Raw genomic sequence first — 24,543 nt, forward strand, 5'->3', positions numbered from 1 at the left:
AGTTTTTGAGTCAGTTCAGCAGTAGAGTGTGTGAAGACAGACAGCTGGGGCAAGTCTAGCCAGGTATTCTATCTCTCTAACTTCAAACCTGTGAGCCCTGATATGTTTTACTTTTAGGAGAAAGTGAGGGCTTTCATTTTTACTTTGTGCTAAGGGATGTGTTTATTGGGACCGTTGCAGGTATTTTCAGAACAGCATCATTCCGTTGGGATAGTCTGTCAGGTTTTTAGATAGAATACCAGGTGACTTAACTTATTTTCTGTTTTTATTTCATTCCATAATTTTGTAATTACATTCTGTTTGTTTAAAACTTGGCAACCGAATCAGCTAATTCACTCCAAGAATATCCACTATACAATTACCTAAAATAAATAGCAAAGTTACGGTCTGGGCGACCTGCTTAAAATGTTTTGAGGGGGTCAGGCCGGGCCCGTAAAAAATGTTATTTTCTCTTGACATTCTCTTAACCATTCTGGCGAGAGCAAGACAAAAAGCTTGGTCTTTTTTCAGTAAAAGAAAAAGGAAGAAACTAGAAAAATAATAATTGTGTCAACAGTTTCCATTTTAACAAAAATAAAAAATTTGGAAAAATTACCACTTTAAATTACAGAGCTGTGACAACAATATGGAAACAGGAAGTAAAGCATTGTATAGGAGAATTATGGAAACATACAAAATATTAAGATACACACAGGCATTATTCTAATCCTACTTCTAATTTATATCTCTTCAAAGTCGAAAAGCCCACATTTCATCATACATCAGTTCTTTGACAGAAGGGATCTGCAACATTCTTCTTTGATGATTATCCAATACTTTGATATGGCAATTGTTCAAGAATAGCAAAGGCTGGACATTACTTCTGCTGGTGTTGAAGCAAAGCATGAAGCAGTTTGAGATGATTTCTTTCAGGTTATGTTTCAGATCATCTTCTATCATGGAAATTGCAAGTATGCTTTAAATAACTGAACTTGCAATTTTATTTTTTAAAACGGTAGAGATTGCAGGCATCGAAATAGTACATTAAGGCCAGCTGGTCGGATGCCACAGCTAAATCTTTGACAAACTGCTACAATGAAGGTCAACTGCCAAATCTCAGTCCTATCAGACAGAATTTTGTTATCCTGTCTTAAATGATCAGCAATTCTCAATAAACAATGTGGCAAAAAAATTCTGTTCATGCAAACACACACTATGCTTCGCTTTCAGAGATAAGAATTTACAAACAAAGAAAATAATACCATGGCTGGGTGTAGTCAAGATTTAAACAAGTGACAACGAGAGCATATGCCAGAATATTTGAATATCAGAACACCAATTTAAGAGGCAAGTAGTTGGCCCCTTAGAAAGGGAGGCTGGGGAAATAGTAATGGGGAATCAGGAAACTGCAGAGGAATTGAAGAAATACTTTGCATGTGTTGTTAGTGCAGAAGACACTGATGGCACCTGAAAATTACTAAATATTCAAAATACAAAAGGAAGAAAGGAAATAAATACAATAACCATCACTGGAAGAAAAGCGCTGGGGAAACTAATGAGGCTAAAGACCGATAAGACAGAATCCCTACATTTTTAGAAAGAGGCCAGCCTGTCTGCACTGACCCTCTGAACAGCATCCCACTCAGACCCTACCATATCCCCACAACCTCACATTTATTATGGCTATTCCATGTAACTTGCACATTCTGGATGCTATAGACAATTTAGGATGGCCATTCGACCTTAATTGCACATCTTTGCAGTGGGAGGATTTAGGAGCATTTAGCAGAAACCCAAGTGGATGTGGAGGGAGACATACAAAGTCCACATTGTCACGAAAGGCTGAGTCAAACCCAGATCTCTGGCGCTAAGAGGCAGCAATGCTAACCACTGAGCCACTGTGCCACCCCTGAACCAGATGGGGTGCATACTAAGATTTTAAAGGAAACGCCTATAGATAGTAGATGCACTGGTCGTAATTATCCAGGAATCCCAGAGGATTAGAAAACTGCCAACGTAACACCAAACAGGTAACCATGGGCCAGTTAGATTAGTGTCCGTTATTGGGGAAATACCCCACTTTCCAAATTCTGTTCGGCTCAGAGCAACACTCCATAACACAAATTTGAGGATGGTATGCCAGACCTGGGTGAGATACGTCACTTACAGCAAACACCCCTACAGAGGAACACAGACCGTGGGTCACAGATTGGGTGCACCCTTGATGTTCATACCAAACTGTGGGACAGGTCTGTGTTCCTTCTTTGCTTTTACCAATCTTGGTGGATTATGTACATAACTGTACACACCTAGGCAAGGTGGAAATGGTCAGTACTTTGCTACAAACGTGGTGGCATCCTGATTCCCAAAACAATGGCTGAGAAACTAGCCAAAGCATGCTTGATCCGCAAAAAGACAAGTGCTAGAAAAGGAATGCCTTGCATTTCTGGGATTACTCCATTGACTGGTGGGCCTTTCAACTGTCTACAACTATATTTCATTGTATCCGGGGTAATTCTATGTTATAAGTATTGCTTGGTGATAGTAGATGTCTTCAGTGGATGGATTGAGGCAATCCTGACATGGCATAACACAGCTGCAAAAGTGGTAAAAATACTGTTGAGGGAAATAATTCCCCGCTATGGACTCCCAGAGACAATAAGCTCAGACAATGGGCCGCATTTCACGGCTAAAATTAACCAGGGAATCTGCAGGGAACTAGCAATAAATAATTCCACTGCATTCACCACCCAAAAATGGCTGGAGTGTGGATTGAGCAAATGGTACCCTAAAAGATAAGCTGGCAAAGCTGAAACAGGCCTAAGTTGGTTGAAGGTCCTATTCTTGGCCCCTTCAAGCAAATATCGGTCAGTCTCCGTGGTTTATGGGAAGCCCATGAGGACCCCATGGGGACCTGGGATAGTCCAACTACCCCCCCCCCCCCCCCCTCCTCCCAAGAGACTAGATATGAACACGCTGGGGGAGGTGGTCAGCGTGTGCCTGCAGGGACTGACCAAATCTCTCCAAAGTTTGCATTCTTTGGAGAGATTTGGTTAGTTCCTGCAGGTTCACCCTGACCAGAGAAAACGACGATCTGTTTGAAGGGGACTACCCCGCTGCCAAGCCAGGGGATTTCGTCCTGAGGTTCCTTTGTGGATGGCGGGCCAAATAACAGAATATGGGTACTGGTGACGGGATGCCACCAGTCCTAATTACTGGTGGCATCCTAATTACAGCCAATCCCATAGGGCTCCCTCCCTTGTAGTTCTCAACAATACTTTCGACTACACCATTCATTTCAGGTGGGAAAGGAAGCCTTCCAAAAGGTACTTATGTGGGAACGAGTCTCTGCCATCCCCTGGGCCGAACCTATTCGGAACTTAAATATAAAGTACCCATATTCTGTTATTTGGCCCGCCATCCACAAAGAACCTCAGGCCACCTCTGAAATAATCCTGCTCCCAGATTATGTTTTTTTTGGGTGGGATGGGGGCGGGGGGGTGGGGAGAGAAAAAGAAAGAGAGAGGAGGATGGTTTTCACCTTGACAGCTTACAATGACATACACTTTATTTGCGGGCTAAAAGCCTACCCTTGGCTTCCCTTCGATTGGGAGGAGTCATGCTACCTGGGATATGTTGTGTTTCGGGCAACTTGCCCTCACCCCCGAGACCCAGAAAGTTCCTCATCTGAGTGAGAATGTTCTCTCTGCCAACAGGAATCTCTTTACATGCCCAAGAACTTAGTCAGCTCAGGACTGCATGGGAAGGGGGTCACCAATGATATGGCTAGTGCTTTAACTGAAATTAACGCAGAGCTACTTGCAGTTAGGACTGTGGCCCTTCAGAATCATTTGGCCCTGGACTTTCTGCTAACTAAGAAGGTTGGTAGCTGTGCTATTGTTGGGGCAGAGTGCTGCACCTACATCCCTGATGGGTCCACTAACATCACTGATCTCACTCAACACATCACACAGGAAATCCAGACTCTCCAAACAATGGAGGAGTTGGTCACTAGGGGTATTCGTGGAGGATTAGGAGGCCTGCTGGTACATATCTGAATTACAATACTAATCGTAATCGCCTACATTCTAGTGCTCCGGTGCTTATGGCCACTGTTGTCAGAATGTTTTCGCTATAGGCTCTGAGGGGACCTGGTGGATCATAGAATGATCAATAGGAGGGAATGAGGAAGTTAGAAAGCCACAAAAGGAATCAGTTCCATATTTTACTTCTTTTTCCCTACTGGGCACTCAAGGGTTAAACATGCCACTGCCAAAGAGACTTACTGCAGTATCAATTGGCAGCCTGTCCTCTTACAATATAGACTGAACATCTCAGTTGTGGGGGGGGGGGGGGGGGGGGGGGGGGGGAGGCGGAGGAGGAGACTGACTGTATCCCAGAAGGAGGAGGAGTCCAGTGGAGCCACATATGTGGATTCCTCTGCAGCCTCACTCAAGACTAAGTCTTGGCCACAAACCTGTTAAACTACCTTCTGGCTGCCGTTGTCTTACTTCACCTCCATATTAACATGGGCACGTGAATTCCCCCATTGAGAATAGGCAAAACCCTTCTGCTTTAATACCATCAACACGTGGTCATGAAGAATATGATAATCAGTCCCTGCAATCCATTCACAAGTTATCACAGGACATCAACATTCATCGGGTTTTGTAAATTCCATCTTTAAGTAATGACTATTGACCATGTGAATTATCAACTTTCTGTCTGTGTGTGTAGGGCAGAGATTTATGGACAAGTGTCACCACAGGTAGACACACGACTATTTTTGGGGACATTGAGAATCTCTTGTCGGCTGTCTGGGACTGTTGTACAGAAACTGGTCATCTGGATTTGTGGAACAAAATATACATCAATACTTGTGGGAGAATCTAGGGCCAGAGGGCATAATCTCAGAATAATTAAGACAGATAAGGAGGTATTTCTTCTCTCAGAGGTAGTGAATCTTGTGAATTGTTTAGCACAGAAGGTTGGGCCATTGAGTCATTAAGATGGAGATTTACAGATTTTTTAAATCTGTAAAGGAATCATGATTTATAAAGTCAGGAAAGTGGAGTGGAGGATTATCAGATCAGCCATGAGCTCATTAAATGGCAGAGCAGACTTGATGGGTTGAATTCCTTATTTCTCCTCATATCTTATGCTTTTATAGTTTTTGCAGTTAAGAAAATTTATAGTTTAAAGGATCAGAGTACATGATTTATTCTTCCTTTTCACTCCTTAATTAGATTAGATTAAATTCCCTACATGTGGAAACAAGCCCTTCGGCCCAATAAGTCCACACCAACCCTTCGAAGAATAACCCACCCAGACCCATTTCCCTCTGACTAATGCACCAAACATGACGTGCAATTTCACATGGCCAATTTACCTGCCCTGCACATCTTATGGACTGTGGGAGGAAACCCACATAGGCATGGGGAGAACGTGCAAACTCCACACAGACAGACAATCACCAGAGGCTGGAATCGAATCTGGGACCCTGGTGCTGTGAGGCAGCAGTGCTAACCACTGAGCCACCAACTTTGAGGGGAAGTGAGGTTGAGCAAACGGAATAAAACAACTTGAAGATTTGACTGTAGGCATTTCTCAAAGCCACAAAATAAATTGGAAAATTATGAGATAGGATCTAGCTAACATGTTTGATCCACAAGGAACCTGAAGTTTACACCCTTCATATTAACATACAGTTGAATTGCCTATTTCTCCTCATATCTTATGCTTTTATAGTTTTTGTACTGTATGTTAATATGAACTACAATTAGATATTTATCAACATTAATAGGAAAACAAGAATCCTTAGACTACATATAGGAAAGATCATATCAGAAAATATCTAAGGCAGATATGAATATAACATGCTTTTATTGTTTTACTTCTGTAATCCAGGCTTTAAATTACCTAATTCATTGGAGCCCTCCAGTGTTTTAGACATAAAGCAGATCTACTGTGACCCTCTAGATCTCTTTCCCTGCTGCATCCTTAGTCATCATTCCCTCCATCAGAGGTGTTCCAAGTTACAAATGATGTACTGTAGATATTGGAGAAGGCTATTGAAGCATGCCCATAGCCCAAAAGAATTCCTAGAAGCATGGCATTCCAACCAAAATCAATAAACGCATCGAGTTCAACCCCACCTACCACCCTGAGAAAAAGAACCGGAAATGACATCACCACAGGAAGTGTCACCAACCCAAAGAACCTCAAACATAAATAGAAAGCAGGAATTAACAGTGCTTTGCCCAGACGCCCACTGAAGATATTACAAGTAGGGTGACGAAACATCTGGAAATGAACCATCCAGCTCAGCGAGTAAACCTACATCCTTCTGCAAATTATTTGCTACCCGTGTTCGCTGGTTATAACTGTGCTACAAGCCAGGTTATTCCTGGTGTCAGCTTTGCATTCTTATATTCAATGTAAAGGAAGCCTAAAGCATGTCATATCTTGTAATTCACACAGCTCCAAAGTAAATCACATTTGACTCAAATTCTGAAAATCACTTCATACACACAAAACCAATATATGATTGGCATAGTGCTGTGTAATAGTGAGACGTACGGCTCTGTGGCACAAAGGAGAGCACGCTGGACTAAGACAAATGGTTAAAGGTGCTAATCAGCATTTGTAGGTTTGATTCCCAGCATTGAGTTTTCTGTAGAATTTGATTGTTACTGAATGGCAGTGGTTAGCATTGTTGCCTCACAGTGCCAAGGACCTGGCTTCAATTACAGTTTCAGGCAATTATCTGTATGGAGTTTGCACAGTTGCATCATTCTGCAGTGCTGTGGTTTCCTCCCAGTCTAAAGATGTGCAGGTTAGGTGGATTGATCATGGGAAATGCAAGGTTACAGGGGTGGATAGGGGCATGGGTCAGAGTAGGATGCTCTTTGGAGGGTCGGTGCAGATTTGATGGGCCAAATAGTCTGCTTCCATGCTGTAGGGAAGCTATGAGGAATTATGCATGAGCATGAAAACAATATTGCAATGATGTCACACCATTTGCTTTATAAAACCTGTCCTTCTTTCAGGGATCTAAGCAGGCATTCCAAGTCTCCTTTAAAATTCACAATATCCACCATTTATTGCGCAGTCCCTTGCCTCATTACCATTGAATGCAAAGCCAAGGTCCTAGGGAGTGTTGCTGAACAAACAGACCTTGGATTTCAGATTCATAGCTCCTTGAAAACACAGTCACAGGTAGATAGGATAGTGAAGGAGGCATTTGGTATGCTTTCCTTCATTGGTCAGGACTGAATACAGGAGTTGGGAGGTCATGTTGCAGCTGTACAGGACATTGGTTAGGCTACTGTTGGATTTTTGCGTGCAATTCCGACCTCCCTCCTATTGGACAGATGTCATGAAACTTGAAAGGGCTCACAAAAGATTTACAAGGATGTTGCCAGGATTGGAACTATAGGGAGAGGTTGAATAGGCTAGGGCTGTTTTCCCTGGAGCGTCAGAGGCTGAGGGGTGACCTTATAAAATCACAAGGGGCGCCGATAGGTTAAATAGACACAGTCGCTTCCCTGGGATGGGAGGAGTCCAACACTGAAGGGCATAGGTTTTGGGTGAAAAAGGAAAGATATAAAAGAGACATAAGGAACACAGAGGGTGGTACGTGTATGGAATGAGCTGCCAGAGGAAGTAGTGGAGGCTGGTATAATTGTAATATTTGAGAGGAGTCTGGATGGATATATGAATGGGAAGAGTTTAGAGGGATATGGGGTGGGTGCTGGCAGGTGGACTAGATTAGGTTGACATAGACAAGTTGAACCAAAGGGTTTATTTCCGTACTGTACATCTGTTGGAATGCAATTAGAATCACAGATTTCTCCGGATTAGTCCTACCCAAATAAATAACTCGCCATTTTTCTATCCACTTGACCACTGGCAAAACAATCAATAACTTTCTCCCTCGCAACCAATTCAATCACGGCTGTACTATTCAACGGCGTTATTAATCCCATCCATTGTCATTGCAATGATTGTAGTTAAAAAAGGGTGTTTTAAAAAAAAAGCATTCTAGCAGCACCTCTAGGAAGAAAAACAAAGTTAAAGTCTCGAGCCCAATAACATTCCTCCGGAGAAAGACCAGTACTTCATTTTTAATATTTTAAAAAGGTTTATGTGGAAAATACTTCATTACTCACATTAAAAGCGGGCAGTTGACCCTCCGCTGCTCGTTGGAGCTCTCGGATTAACTCTATAGCTTTTTCACAAAACATTATTCACAGAAGAAGCAAACGCTATTCTATAAACCTCACCACACACAAAAAGAAATTAAACACCAATGAGCTGAAAACATGGAACAGAAATCTTCAATCCGAACCCCCGCCAAAACCGAGCAGAGAGCGCGGTGTCGTCGGGACCAATCAGGAAAGCCAGCTCCGTCACTTCCCCCGGAAACCAGCTTCAAACTCTAAACGGCGAACAATTTCTACTCAATGTTCGTACAAAAGGTATATGTACCCGAGTGAGTTTTTTAAAAAATGTGTAGTTCGTCTTCGTTTATGCCTCCCTCCTGTACGTAGATGAACCGTTTGGTTTTGCTACCTCCCCCCGGCTCGAGCTTCCCAGCCAAACGGCTATTTCGACGCGAGACCAACTGGCGAACACCAGGAGAGCGCTTGCTGCTTGTTCCTTCCACTGCTGGCAATCCTATCTCTATAACAACTCACATGTCATGTTCATTTGTACTATTAATTCATCCATGTGACAAATGCTGTGGGCATTCAATTAGAGTAATTAATTCCTGAGGAGTTTATGCCGAAACGTCGACTCTCCTGCTCCTCAGATGCTGCCTGACCAGCTGTGCTTTTCCAGCGCCACATTCTCAACTCTGATCTGCAGTCCTAATTTTTCTCCTAATAATGCTTGTATGCTCTGTCCCTTCCGGTCATACTGGTTAATAATTATCCCCATCTCTGTAGTGTTGCCTTGTTCTTTCTAAACTTCCCCTCACGTGAACCTTACCTTCTTCCAACTGTCCTTTTTTTTAAGCTGAAATCCTACTGCACGGTCCTTGTTATGCAATTTGGCAAGACAGTGGTCGTAGCACAACTGAGAAGACTGTCTGCACAGCACTGCTACTCTTTGTCCAGCACTGAAGCCAACTCTCTCAGAATTTAAATGTATTTCTTCTGTACTAATCTTTGAGTCGTACATTCAATGCTCTGAACTTATTTACTCTATGCCAAATTTGTTGTGTTCAGGAAGTAGTTCAGAGACATACCTAGTATAATTAGTTAAGGTATAAATCCAATACAGCACATGTTTTTCCCTGGTATTAGTTTAAACTACTATTCCACTTTTTCAGGGAATAACATCAGCAAACCTTTAACACTCCCGAGCTTCTGGAAAAAAGTGAAAAAGCAGCACGTTTTCTCTTCTGCAACAAACTCCCAAGCTGACACACTTGTGTTCATAGGTTTCTGCTTAATATGTTCAGGATTGAAGAGAGGTCTTCAGATCCATTCCTAGGAGAAAGTGAGGACTGCAAATGCTGGAGATCAGAGTTGAGAGAAGGGTGCTGGAAAAGCATAGCATGCCAGGCAGCATCCATGAAGCAGGAGAATCAATGTTTTGGGCATAAGCCCTTCATCCGGAAATCCTGAGGAAGGACTAATGCCTGAAACGTCCATTTTCCTGCTCTTCAGACTCTGTCTGGCCTGCTGTGCTTTTTCCAGCACCACACTTGATTCAGACCCATTCCTGTTTGATTTTCTGATTTGACCACAATCCATCAAATTTTCCATTTCTGCCTCCTCGGAGACAATGAATTGATTCATTGGTGCTCTCTGACCTCTCCTAGCTTAGTCTTCTCAAGCTCCAGAGCCGCAAGTTACTATTCAGAAATAATTTGTGCTTCATTTATTGTGATCACTTGTTTTCAAGTGTTCTAACTAATAATAAATAGTCACTGTCATGGTTGAGGATTTGTACTCAATGTCGGAGATGGGAAACTCATGGAAATTAGCAAAAGTAGATTAGATTAGACTTACAGTGTGGAAACAGGCCCTTCGGCCCAACAAGTCCACACCGACCCGCTGAAGCGCAACCCACCCATACCCCTACATTTACCCCTTACCTAACACTACGGGCAATTTAGCATGGCCAATTCACCTGACCTGCACATCTTTGGACTGTGGGAGGAAACCGGAGCACTCGGAGGAAACCCACGCAGACACGGGGAGAACGTGCAAACTCCACACAGTCAGTCGCCTGAGTCAGGAATCGGGAACCCGGGTCTCAGGCGCTGTGAGGCAGCAGTGCTAACCACTGTGTCACCGTGCCGCCCACTAAAGTAATGGATGGAGAAAGTGAGGACTGCAGATGCTGGAGATTAGAACTGAAAATGTGTTGCTGGAAAAGCGCAGCAGGTCAGGCAGCATCCAGGAAGAAGGAGAATCAACGTTTCGGGCACGAGCCCGAAAGGTTGAAGAAAGGCTCATGCCCAAAACATCGATTCTCCTGCTCCTTGGATGCTGCCTGACCTGCTGCGCTTTTCCAGCAACACATTTTCAAAAGTAATGGATGAAAGGTCTTTAGGATTGAAACAAAACAGGATGAATTAGAAATGAAAACAGAAAATTCTGGAGAAAAATCAACAGGTCTAGCCGCATTTGTGGAGAGAGAATCAGTTTTGAAGGAGTGTCTTTGAACTTGAAATGTTAACTCTCGTTTCTTTCTGCAGATGTTTTCAGTCCTGATGAGTTTGTTCAGTATTTTCTGTTTTTATTTCAAATTTAAAGCATCTGTAATATTTGGTTTTATTAGGAGCAATTAGAATTTATCTGTCATGAGAACCTAAAATAAGAATCAAAGGCATAGCTGAAGGCTCAGTGAGAATGATGTTACACATTCAGAAATAGGTACTTTTGATGATTAATTCAACTTGGGATTTAAAGTTCACCCTATAAAGATGGAGATCTCCATCTCAATAAGCAGCAGGTAAAGGAGATGAAATCAGGTTCGAAGGTATGACATTCTGTAACTGGTTGTTTGACAGCATGGTATCAGACAAACTGATGAACAGAATGTTTTGATCACATTTCTGAGCAGAAAATCTCTAAATTTTAAAATCTTTCAGCAGGGTTTTGGCATTCTATTTAAATGCTGCTCCATGTTTTCTCACACTGATGAGAATGCATTGGATTGAATTGAATTGAATTTATTGTCAGATTTACTGAGGCACAGTGAAAAGCTTTGATCTGCCTGTATTGTTTGCAATACACATAATTAAATAGCATAGCTAAGTAAATAGTAGGTGAACAAGGGCAAAACATAAACACAGGTACAGACGAATGCTAAGAATTTTGAGTCCATTCAGTATTCTAACAACAGTAGGGTAGAAACTGTTTCGAAACCAGCTGGTGCACGTGTTCAGGCTTTTGTACCTTCTCCCTGTTGTTAGAAGTTTAGAAAAGCATTGCCAGGGTGGGATGGATCTTTGCGAATGCTGGTGGCCATTCCTTGACAGTGGTTCTGGTAAATGGGTTCTGTAGATGGGAGGTTGACCTTTATGATTGTCCAGGCCAAGTTCACCACTCTCTGTAACTGTCCCCAATCTTGAATGGTACAGCTGCCATACCAGGTATGGATACATCCAGACAGAATGCTATCGATGGTGCACCAATAAAAGTTGGCAACGGTATTTGCCGTCGTGCCAAATTTTCTCAGCTGCCTGAGGAAGAAGAGATGTTGTTGGGCCTTTGTAATCTGGGCATCCATGTGAAGAATCCAAGAAAGCTTGTTGTTGATGGCCACTCCCAGGAGCTTGACACTTTCCACTCGTTCCACCTCGGTCCTGTTAATGTGTAAGGGGGGCATGAGTAACATCCTGCCGAAAGTCAGTCATGAGTTCCTTGGTTTTGCCGGCATTGAGAGTTAGGTTGTTCTAAGTGCACCATTTTTCCAGGTCTTCGGCCTCCCGTCTGTAGTCTATTTTGTTGCCATCTGAGGTTCGACCGACTATGGTAGTGCCATCAGTGAACTTGTAAATGCTATTAATCTGGTATTTGGCGAAACAGTCATGAGTATACAGCAAATACAGTACAGGCTGAGTACACACCACTGGGGACCTCCAGAGTTGAGTGTTAGTGAGGATGAAATATTGTCCCCAATCTTCACTGATTGTGGCCTGTGGGTCAGGAAACTGACAGTTGCAGAGAGTGGGGTTTAGTCGGAGATCACTAAATTACCTTTTAATATGCAAAAGGTCACTTCAATACTTTATTTCTAAGAAACATTTCTTGCCACTTACTTAATAGTACTGACCTAAAGAGATCTTATTGCATACTGGTAGTGTCCTTACCTCTGAGCTAGAGGTTATAGGTTCAATTCCCATCTTAAGACTTGATGTCAAGGGAAAACATCTCACTACTTGGGAAAACAAGATGGTTATTAATCTGGAAGTCATTTTGATATACTAAAGGTAGACCGTAACAATGGAAAAGTTTTCTGGTCAGCGAGACCATATGGTAGCCATAGCATAACAGCCTTCCCATGTTAAAGGGCTTCACATTGTTTCTTGGTACAAGCTACATTCATCCCCAAATTGAGGGGCTGCTGCACAGTATTAAATTTTGTCAGCCCGACACAGGTGGGAAGAAACAGACCAATATCTTTCAATCCTATTGTTCAATTCATTTTGAAAATTTTAATATAATTGAGAAGTACATTTTGTAAATGAATTTGTTTGGGTACATCTCTATAAAGGATTTTGAATGTATTTTTAAGCATAGCTTTTACTCAATCAGTTGCCGTTCAGATGTTGAGAGTGACAAAGCAGGATAGACCTTACCTGGTAGTAAACAAGTAGCAGAAAGTGAGGACTGCAGATGCTGGAGATCAGAGCTGAAAAATGTGTTGCTGGAAAAGCGCAGCAGGTCAGGCAGCATCAAAGGAGCAGGAGAAACGACATTTCGGGCATAAGCCCTTCTTCAGTTAAGCAAGTACTCAATACATAAACAATGGTCAGATTTATGTTTAGTATTAATACAGCTTTATTTTCAATACTTTAACAAAAATCGTCTTTCTGACAGAATATCTGCCTTCTCAGATGAATATAAATAATCCATTAACACAATTCAAAAAATGGGGTGGGTATTTTTTTTAAATATAACCACCACCAAATCACCTATTTGACAAAGTAAACAATTAACAAGTGCTACCCATCAGTAGTGCAACATTAAAAAAAAGGGGCGGTTAGGATGAGAGGGAGGGGAAATTAATGCACTCCACCCTCCTGTCTTTGCCCAATCTTCTCTAAAGAATTTAATTGTTCTCTTGGAACCTGGAGTTAATTGTATCATAATTGGCCATAGAAATTGTGCTCAAGTGATTGGCATAGAGGGGATTCACTTGGCTTCCTATGTTTATAGGGTAGGACACAAATTGTGGTTGGTTACATTTAGGATGCATGTTTGTAATATGTTGATGTAAATAGAATCTTGTAAATATGTAAAATTAGATTGGAATTCTGTGCTTCATCACCTGGTTATCTAGCCAATAATTATCCCGCAACTAATGCAGAGAAAGTCTGATTATTTACATAATTTGTTGTTGTTGAACCTTGCTGTGCACGGATTAGCTACGTATTTCCTCCATTTCGACAGTGACAGCTGTTCCAAAATACTTTATTGTCTGCAAAGCTTTTCATAATGTGCGACGGTTGTGCAAACTATTAAAATTCAAATTTGTTCAATAATTAAAATCTGTAATTTCGATACTTTGCTTTTTGTATCAACGCAACTCGCATACTGATCAATAAATTTTTCTCGTAATAATTTAGACAATTATTGGAGAGTAATTATTATTTCATCTAACTGGAGTCAAGAAAACTGGGATGGCAGAGTGCTGTTTGGTCACGGCCAGCATTTTTTTCTTTTCTCAATGGCATACCTTTTTGAAAGTTGTTGTGGCATTGACTTTCACCATCCTGACGGGCAACGAATTGCAATTTGCAAAAAATAAAATCTCTCTGGGTCTTTTACAAATTACTTTAAATCGGTGTTATGTATTTAGAATCCTCTCGATAACGAAGGGATGCTAGAGTAATTAATTCTGTGCTGTACGTTTTTAATTGAATATTCGTCCTACACTCCCATTAAACTTGCAACTTGTTCCCAGACAGTTCATGCATTATATTTTTGATATTTAGCAAAATGCCTGGAAGCAGAAATCAGCTGGGACATTCATTTTAAAGCCTCATCTCAACGCTCAATTATTTAGGGAGTTTTTTCGGCCTGCTAGCCTGAAAAAAATGCCTACTTTAACATATTGACTCTTAAAACATAGGAGGCGTGTCTCCTCCAAACGGGTGAGAGGTTAGAACTGATCAGCTGATTCGAAGCTGTGGGAGTTGCTGCAAACAATGCACTGAACCGGGCTTATTTCGAAAAACCAAAACACTAAGAGACTAAAGTCTGCGCTGGTATAGCTGATTGCCACTACCAGTGCTTCACCTTCAGCTCTTTATTTTTCTTTTCTAAATAAAGGTGGCTGTTCGCATTTTCCTCTTCTAGTAATGCGAAAGAGGAATAATTCCCTGATAGTAGAACATGACACGACCGTCACGACACTGCAAAAGGACTCCGTACATCTTGCACCAAGCTTAAAGCACAGCCACAAAGCAGCAACTAGCAAAGGAAGTGATAACAACCTCGACATAGACGAAAAAACGGGAATGCGAACTGGTCATTGGAGGTAAGAATGGTGCGTGTGTGCGAGGGCAAGTGCTGTACTACAAGAAAATCAGTGGTTGTAATGAGAGTTCGAAAAACGACTGGTCAAATCAGATGAAACGTTAAAAGCTCAACGTCCTATAAATACAATTCTTATTTTTCGAGTTAGAATTGTAATACTGTAACACTAAACGTAACCAAAGGCGCGGAAACATCTGACCGGAAATTTCACATGAATATTGAGTCAGGTTTTTCTCTAGGACAGAAAAGGACAGTTGAAAAATGATGAGCCTATTCTGTCTGGAGGAAGAATTCGGAACGCAGTTAAAATTTTAAGTAACTTAGCTGCGTATTAAAGCACATCTTGGCTAATTTCTCAATGCGTACACCTGTTAACAAGAAAGATGTGGCTCAAAGAGAATAAGTATCCAAATCGTTTACCCCAACGGATTTGCTAAAAGTAGATAGTCATAGTTGCTATTTGATTTTACTATTTTTTTGTAAGTTGTGTTTGTATACTTTCGATTTTAAACCTTCTTAATTCAATAATTTTGGAGATAGTTAAAATAAAAATTGAAAAGTTTTGATCTGATGGTCATAATTTAAATTGTTGTCTTAACATTTTTGTTGTTGCTATTAATTGGTGTGCTATTCTGAGAAGAATGGCCAAGGATTAAGTCAATGCTTGTATTTTGTGGGATTTGTGAGAGTGAGGTGGATTAGTATATCATACCCTTTCTCCCTCCAGTCATTTGCAAACACCTCCTCCAACATGTCATGATCAGGTCCAAGAAATAATCAAGGCTAATGGAATGCTGACCTTTGCATTGACAGAACAAACCGGCAGGAGTCATACTTCATGCACCACCCTTGATTTCACTCTGAACAGCTATGAGCACCACACTTTGAGGACATATTGACTTTAGAGGGAATATATTTATCAGAATGATACCTGGACTTCAAGGGTTAAATTTATGGTGGATTTTAACAAACTGAGGTTGTATTCTCTGGAGTTTAGGTCAAGGAGTAACTTGATTGAACTTTTTAACCCACTAAGACAAACGTAAGGTCATTTGGGGGGAGGGCATGTTTTTACTGCTTAAAGTCCAGGATTAGGAAGCAACTTTAAGTCAGGGCTGAATTTTTTCTGAAATAAAATTATGCAGTGTCTTAAAAAGCTTAACTCCTGCAAATCATGTTCGCTTACTGTTAATCTTAAAATATCAGATTGAAAGATATTTGTTAATAAACGTATTAAGGTATGTTGGACAACAGATCAGCTAATCTTATTGCATGGGGAAACATGCTGGAGATGCTAAATGGCTTACCTTTGTCCCAGTGTTCCTATGATGGAACACATTTAAGGCTAATGCTAGAAACTAGGGAAGGTAGCATGCACATTTTTAGACTGTTTGGATACAGATTGCTATGGCATAAATGGCTATGAAAGTTGTTGGTCGTAAAGTCTAAAAATTGAGAATCCTTTCAAGAAAGGAAATTAGGAATGTCTTGCTGATAGAAACCTCGGATCCGTCCACTTCACCTTATTTTGGTAGTCAAATGGAACAATGATAATGGTGTTGTTGAATGATCATAGTAATCAACTTCCTTAATTCATCTACCAAGGAACTTGACATGATTCAAGGAAATCCCTTGGCAGTGAATTTTTGGAACCATGGGCCAAAGTCAGCCATCTCTGCTCTACTAATGCAGTTATTACTTGTACTATCTCCAAACACTTTTTTTTCTGAAATAAATTTTTGAATTTTATTCAAAATGTGAGGGGATATGGAGGCTCCTGAAATTGTTTTAATGTTGATTGAATATAAGATACCATATGAGTGGATAAAAGGTGGAGCTGGAAAAAATGCAGCAGATCAAGCAGCATCAAAAGAGAAAGAAAGTTGACATTTCAGGTTGGAACCTTTCATCAGAACTGGGAGAGGGGAAGGGGGCTGCAAAATAGAGGTAGGGGGCTGGGGGAAAGTTAGGTGGGATAGCAGCAGATGGATGTAGGTAGGAGGTGGCTGGGATTGGTCGGTGAGAAGGATGATGGGCAAGAAAGATGGTAGGCAGGTAGGGACAGGTTAACGAGTTGGGGAGGGAGGGCTGAATCTGGAATGAGATGGGAGCTGAGGAAATTTGGAAGCTGCTGAATTCTACATTCAGGCCAAACGTTTGTATACTATTGAGGCGGAAGGTGAGGTGTTCTTGCCTCCAGTTTGCATGTAGCCTTGTGTTGATGGTGGAGGGGGCCCAGGCTGAGCGTGTCGTCAGGGAAGTTCAAATGGATGACAACTGGAAGGTGGGGTTGATGAGAGTGTATGGACCATAAATGTTCCCTGAACCATTTGCCCAGTTTACACTCGGTCTCTCAAATGTAGAGGAGACCACCTTGGGAGCAACAAATGCAATAAATCAGATTAGAGGAAATGCATGTGAATCTGCCGGGCTTGGAATGATTCTTTGGGGCCTTGGAAGAAGGTGAGGGGGAGGAGGTGGGGGACAGGTTTTCCTCCACCTGTGGCAGCAGAGGAAGGTTCCAAGTGTGGAGGAGGGTTTTGTGGAGTCTGTGGACCTTAATAGGGAGTTGTAAAGGGAACAATCCCTGTGCAGATAGGAGTGGGGAGGCAAATATCATTTCAGTGGTGAGGTCAGGCTGCAGGTCGCAGAAGGGGTGGAGGATGATGCGTTGGACTTGGAGATTCGTGGTGTGGAATGTGAGGACCGGAGGACTCCGTCCTCGTTGTGGTTGGGGGGGTTTGTTTGAGGGCATTGTGTGTGAAATAGAGAGGTGAGTTATGGTCCATACATTCCAATCAACTCCACCTGCCTCTGACCTGATTTATTTTATTCATTGCTCCCGATGTGGTGTCCTCTACATCAGAGAGACTGAGTGCAAACTTGGGAATTGCTTCAGGGAGCATTTATGGTCCATGCACTCCAAGCAATGACACCTTCTGGTTGCCATCCATTTCAGTTTCCCCGATGACATACCCATCACCTCCATCATCAACACAAAGCCACAAGCAATCTGGAGCAAGAACACCTCGTCTTCCACCTCGGAGCATACAACCATTTGGCCTTAACCGTAGAAATCACCAGTTTCCAGATCTCCAGATCTTTGCACCAACCATATCCCCACCCCACCTCATCCCAGGCCCAGCCCTCTTTCTTCAACCAGCCCCCTTAACCTGACTCCCGTCTATCCATCTTCCTTCATACCTTTCTGCTTCGTCCTTCCCACTGACCAATCACAACCACAATCTGCATCCACCTAACGCATCCCACCCACCATTTTCCCCTGCCCCACTCCCCCTCTGTATTTTTCAGCCCCTTTCCCTCCCCCAGTCCTGATGAAAGGTTCTGACCTGAAAGGTTGATTCCTCTTCTCTGCTTGACCTGCTGTGCTTTATCCAGTTCCACTCTTTATCTACTTTGACTCTCCAGCATCTGCAGTTCTCGCTATTTCCAAGAATTAGATACAACATAGCTTGCCAAGCTTTATGCTATTATGTTGCTACCCTGCATTAAAGACATCTCTTAAAATAGCTTTCAGAAAATTTAATACTGCAATCACTGAATTATTCTTGCAGAAAGAGCTGAGTGGTCTTATGCTGAGCGATTATATTTTATATCTATTTCACATCACATGCTTTTTACTTTTCAGTGATTTTATTCACGTTTCTTGTTTCTTTTGTGAGCTGCTTCAGACAGTTACACAAAATCTAAAATCCACTACATTGCTTTTGTGATTTGATTAATTGCAGTATTGGGAAGAAGAAGCCAGTACTATTTCTGCTTTATCACTATTTTGTCAGAGGACAAACTCTCTGTCTCTATTAAATAGTGAAAAGAAAACCATTAAAATGGTTGATATTGTTCTTTAAAAATCAATTGTTTTATTGTAAATAAAATTGTCCCTGTAACTATGTCGTAGCATTACAGATGTCAGCTGCAATGTTCCCTTTACCTACAGTGTAGTGATACAATAATTAGTGGCTGGACCAAGAACTGAAGCTTGATGATCAAAAACAATTGCTTTAGATTGTCACATTTATAATATATATGTATTTCAATATGTTAAATACATTTAACTTATGATCTTGTTCAACTGCTTACTTTTGCTGAGTGCTGTTGGTTAAGAAAAGGTGGGCAATGGAGATGGGGAGAAAATTTTGCACTTGAGGTGAATAATATCAATCTTGGGAGCACACAATTTGTTTTGCGAGACTTGTATATTCTAAGGTTGGATGCCAATAATCAAGATTACAACTTTGCTTTGCTGCAACTATGTTCCTTTTCTCCAGTGTTGTATCTGTGACTGCACAAACGGGAATTTTATATTTTGTATCAGCTCATGTTTGCCTTGAAAACATGGCACAAATATATTTTTGAGTTGGCATAGAATTACATGAAATAGCAGGAGAGAAGGAGGTTATTTGGCCCAATCGGTTTGGAGCTGTCTGATATCCTTATTCAACGAACTCATTCACAAACCTCTTTTACATTTCTTGCATGTCACTAATTGCCTGCAAACAAAGTTTAAAAATCTCACAAAACCAGGTTATGGTCCAAAGGGTTTATTTGGAAATACTAACTTTCAGAGCTCCGCTCCTCCTTCAGGTAGCTGTGGAGCAGGAACATAAGACACAGAATTTATAGCAAAAGTTCTGAGTGTCTTGCAACTGAAACAATATATGAACTAAACATGGGTTGCTGTCAACAAGAGTGGCCCTTCCTCAACTAATTAGTCATATCACATTTCTTATCCTGTCGGGTATTCACCATCCCTCCTACCCTTTTGCTCTCCAATGCTGAACATTCTGTACTCAAAGGTCTTAATTATATCCCTCTGTATCCCCACCTTAATTTAATTTTGGACACTGATGCCAAACTCTTTCTTTTTTTCATCTCTGTGCCCATTTCTTTGGAAAAGAGTTGTCTCCTGTTTCACCTCTTCGCCCAGCTCCAACACATTTCCTCCCTCTGCCCTTTTACCTGGATTCGATTTGTTCAGCGAGAACTGTCAATGTGACATTGGTTGCCTTCACTTCTCTGCCTCCTCACCCAATCCAACCTATCTCCTCTGAACTGACAGCACTTCTGACTATGTCCACACATTTCAGTGTCACTGCAGCAGTTTGAAATTCCACTTAACTAGTCAGAACGTCATTGCAGCGCTGCAACCACATCTGTGCATCCATCTGTGCCATCTCATTTCCTCTAATCTCCAGTCATTCCCTTTTTTTGGATTGGTTTTCTGACCACTGCAGCCTGCTTTTGACTGGGAAGAGGATCTCTTGCTATATGTGGATGAGTGTCTCCTTGGAGTTATCACTGAAGTTAGATGCTGTCCCATTGTAATTACTGCCTTGTTTGCTCTCCCTTTTCAATCTGAATATTTGACACTTATATCCCAGTGTTACCTACCCCTTGCCTATGGTGTCTTCATTTCATGACAAGAAATCACTGATAGATGCACAGATGTGGTTGGACTGCTGTAATGACCTTCTGACTGGTTAAATAGAACTTCACAGTCTAAGCTGTCAGCCCTGGATGTCACAAAGGATGCCTAGGAAACACGAGAAGTGGTAATTAACCCAGACACTGGGCATGACCATGCACCAGTATTCACAGTGAAATGAATAGCTGCTTTCCAATGCAGGCCACTGATTAGTCAGGAATTCCTGCAGCATTGCCAATACTGAATGCTTACTTGCAGAAGACATTCCAATGATATGCTCTGGATATTTAAATTTGGTGCAGACGAGAGTGCCGGCAGTTGGGTTATGGTGAGTAACGTCATGGGAGGAGGCCATAAAAGCTGATGATTATTGAGTATGGCCCATAAGTGTCACCCTCTAATGAATATAGGATTTCCAGCCTACTTACTATTTAATTGAACCTCTACACAAGATCCAGTTTCCTGCCCTTGTGGCCATGTGACTCAATTTGGGGCAGAAAGTGGGAACTTCTGCATAATGAAGTGTGCCCATTCTTCTTTTTGAAAGTCTTTCAAAAAAAAATTGTCACTTTTTTTTAAAAAGACCTAACTTGTTCATCCTTCCTGTTGGTGAAGCCTTGCAGTTCTGATATCATGATTGTTAAACTTTTTTGCATCCTCATCACTGCTTTTGTAATCCTGTGTTCTTTTGCATATGGTGACATAATTGGAATACCTCTATACTTCTGTTTCAATTCTGTCCATCTAAGTAAACCCCATTCCTTGTTTTACTTTTGTTTCAGCATTATTGACATTTTTGAAGATGTGATCTTTCAGGAATGCTGCCATTGCTGGCTGCGCCAGTGTTAGTATATCCTTAGTTGCCCTGAAGGTTGTGGTGAGCTGCCAACTTGAATGGCATAAATGCACCCACGTAGCTGTTATGAAGGGCATTCTTGGAGTTTGATCCAATGACCGTAAAGGAACAAACATGTTGTTCAAATCAGGATTTTGTGTGGCTTAGAGGGAAACTTGTTACGTGTTACTATTTTTAGTGGTCGTGTATTTGTACTCGGATATTTTACTCCTCGCATTTTGTTTTACATTTTCCCAGTGGCTTTATCTTTCTTGAATAATGTAAAGTATTAGATTTTTTTACTTTGTAATTCACTTGCCTATTATATGGAGCTTTGACAGGAAGGCACTAAAAAGGCAATGTGATGATCACTGTTTCAGTGATTGTTGGTTTAAGGATAAATCTTGGCAAGAGCATGAAGGTGAACTTTCCTAACTCACTTTGAAGTTTTGCTATGGGACTTTGTTGTGTCTACCTGAGCGGTAAAATGGAGTCTCATCAAGACATTTCACCTGAGAGGCAACATCTTCAGTATGTGTAAAGTGTGGCGTGAAGAAACCCTATCAGAACTAGCCAAAGATTTTGGGGAGAACTTTCCACTAGTTTGAAGACATAACTAACACAAAGGAAATTTGAGGTTATTGAAATTCTGTCATCTCTGAAGGAGTTCCTCAGGGTTGTTGCTTAGGCCCAACCATCTTCAGCTGATTCATCAGTGACCTTCTTTCCATTGTAAGGTCAGAAATGGAGATGTTAGCTGACTGGGCTGAACATTATGCATTTATGATTCTTGGGTACCGCAGCAAAATCTAGACAATTTCCAGATTTCAGCTGGCAAGTGATGAGTAATATTTGTCTCCATAAATGCCAGTTGATGACTATCTCCAATAAGAGAATTTAAGCACCTTCAATAGTGGTGCCATCACTGAATCTTCCACTATCAACATCCTTGGTGTTACCATTGACCAGGATTCCATGGGACTCGCCAAATAAACACAGTGGCTACAAGATCAGGTTAGAGGCTCGGAATACTGCAACGAGTAATTTACCTGACTCTCCAAAATCTGTCTACCATCTACAAGGCACGATTCAGGAGAGTGATAGAATATTCCCCACTTGTCTGGATGGGTATAGATTCAGCAATACGCTAATGTTCCAGGACAAGCAGCCTACTTGATTGGCACTTTGTCCACAAACTTCCGCTCCTCCACTAAATGCTCTGCAGCAGCGTGCACTACCGACAAGAAGCACTGCGGAAATTCCCCAAAACTTCTTAGCACCTTTCAAACTCATAACTACTTCCATCGAGAAGGACAGGGGTAGCAGATAGATGGGAACATCACCTGCAAGAGCCCCTCTAAGCCATTAATCAGCATGACTTGGAAATAAATGGCCATTTCTTTGTCGCTGGATCAAAATCCTGGAATTCCCTCCCCAAGGGTGTTGTGGCTCAACCTACAGTGCATTGATGGTAGCAGCTCACCACACCTTCTCAAGGGTAACTGGGGACAAGGAATAAATGTTGGCTTGCCATCAATGCACATGCCCATGAGTGAATTTTTCAAAAAACAAAACAAAAGCAAGTCAGTCTTGGAGCCCTCACTTCCCACATGCTTGAATGAGTCCATTTCCAACAACAATCAAGATGCTTGACATCATCCAGGACAAAGCAGCCCCTCCGTCATTGACACCCAATAGCAGTTGTGTACACTATTCACCAGATGTACTGCAGAAATTCACCAAGACTCCTTAGATAATACCTTTCAAAACCATGGTGGCCATCTTGACGGACAAAAGTATCAGATACATGGCAACATCATTTGTAGGTTCCCCTCCAAGCAATTCAGCATCTTGGAAATATCACCATTCCTTCAGTATCACAAGATCAAAATCCTAGAACTTCTATATGCATTGTGGGTCTCCATGCACCAAATGGACTGTTATTCAAGAAGGCAGCTCTCAATCACCACCTCAAGGGCAATTGGGATGGGCAATAAATTCTGTTTAGCCAGTGACACCATCCTGTGAGTGAATGTTTAAAAAGAACTTGGCATGTCATCTTGGATTGCATGCTCCTATATCAGAACTAAAACCCTAGGACCTTTAGACTGCAACTTGAGTGTGCTACTTCTGAACCACAGTTGACACCCAATTCAGAAATGCAGGTCCTACACTGATCCAATTGCCTAACTCCTTTTTAAATTGACCAAGGGTGTAAGAATTCAATTCCGAATTTAGATGTATTTGTGCCCGATAAGGTTGACAGGCTAGTTTCATTTGTAATAAGACAGCAAAATAAATCCAGCAGTATTAAGTTTGACACATTTGGACAGGCTTTGCTTCCTATTTTAAACTTGGAAAGTGCACAGACTCAGACCATGCATCTGAAGCCAAAACTTAAGTTGTGTTCCTCTTTGTCTGAAAAGCATTCTTGAACAGCATGCTTCACTGTAGCCATTAAAACATGACGCACCTGTATTCTTAAGGATTTGTGGTGTTTCAAAACACTTTTCTTTGACTTGTCCTTTCTTTCTACACTGGAGAATTTGGAGAGAACATGTCCACTATGTCCTTTCCAGCCAGCCTCAGCATGAGAGATTTCAGCTGAGTGTACTTAAAGAATTAATCATTGTTCATTTCTGATATTCTTTATAAGTGCTCAAAAGATAAATTTACTCAAAACAGATTTGCTACTGACTAATTTCTAATGTAATCCCCAAAATTTAAAATGAAAGACAACTATAAACTGACGAACAAACAAAAACAAAAATTGCTTGTGAAACTCAGCAGATTCGACAGTGTCTATGGAGAGAAAGCAGTTAATGTTTCAAGTCCTGTGACCTTTCTGCTTTCTTGCTGCCAGACCTGCTGAGTTTCTCCAGTAATTTCTATTTTTGTTTGTTTCAGATCACCAGCATCTGCAGTTCTTGTTTTATTATGGTTTTTAAAGTTTCATTTACTATTCTTTCCCCTTTATTTTCTTGCCCCTTCGTAGTTGGAAAGTCTCAATCCAATCTTGTTTTGAGGTGAAATTATATTAATTAAGTTGTTTACATGTTGTATTTAGTTCTGCATGGCCAACATAATACTTGTAATAAAATATGATCTTAGTGATCTGTTGGAAACCAAAGTGGTCTATATCCATCTCAATCTGATTCCATTACTCTAAATGCAATCTAGAGGATCTTAATCAGATGAAAGTTGATGGCCTGATACGCAGCTTCTAGAACATTTAACCTGTTAACTTATTAAAGTAATATCTCCTTTCTCAAGTTACAGAATTGCTTATCGTTTTTAAACTAAAACATAACATCCTGTTCTTATTTTCATTGACAGTTTATGCCAGAATTACCAGAAGCAATAAATAACAATATTAAATCATCAGTAGCTCATTGTGTAGTTAAACTTCTAAAATTCTTTCGTCAAGTTGTAATAGACTTTGAGATATTTAATGTTTTAATGGCTTTGTATAACAGTACTTCTAAATGCATATTGCACCTTTTTGGCTGTGCACCAAGTTGTTGTTTAGCACACACAAATGGAATAATAGTTGGCTT

At 41.2% G+C, this 24,543-nt stretch overlaps 2 protein-coding genes across 3 annotated transcripts in view; one reads left to right on the plus strand and one right to left on the minus strand.

Moving 5' to 3' along the window:
- The window catches only part of gins1 (GINS complex subunit 1 (Psf1 homolog)), a 51,496-nt gene extending 42,952 nt beyond the window's left edge, over positions 1 to 8,544 (minus strand). The window contains exon 1 of one of the 2 annotated variants that reach the window (XM_060831721.1): positions 8,470 to 8,544. Coding sequence is in view for 1 of the 2 variants with exons in the window: in XM_060831720.1 (XP_060687703.1) it covers positions 8,151 to 8,225 (75 nt within the window). In the remaining variant the exon portion in view is untranslated. Of the gene's footprint in view, positions 1 to 8,150; positions 8,356 to 8,469 lie in introns of those variants that run through there. The other variant, XM_060831720.1, reaches the window with a different exon arrangement.
- The window catches only part of abhd12 (abhydrolase domain containing 12, lysophospholipase), a 151,974-nt gene continuing 135,825 nt past the window's right edge, over positions 8,395 to 24,543 (plus strand). Inside the window, exons 1-2 of the mRNA XM_060831719.1 lie at positions 8,395 to 8,459; positions 14,499 to 14,706. Of these exons, the coding sequence (XP_060687702.1) occupies positions 14,528 to 14,706 (179 nt within the window). The 5' untranslated portion in view covers positions 8,395 to 8,459; positions 14,499 to 14,527. The remainder of the gene's footprint in view (positions 8,460 to 14,498; positions 14,707 to 24,543) is intronic.

This window comes from Hemiscyllium ocellatum, chromosome 10 (genome assembly GCF_020745735.1).
Source record: "Hemiscyllium ocellatum isolate sHemOce1 chromosome 10, sHemOce1.pat.X.cur, whole genome shotgun sequence".
In the NCBI taxonomy this organism is placed as follows: Eukaryota; Metazoa; Chordata; class Chondrichthyes; order Orectolobiformes; family Hemiscylliidae; genus Hemiscyllium; species Hemiscyllium ocellatum.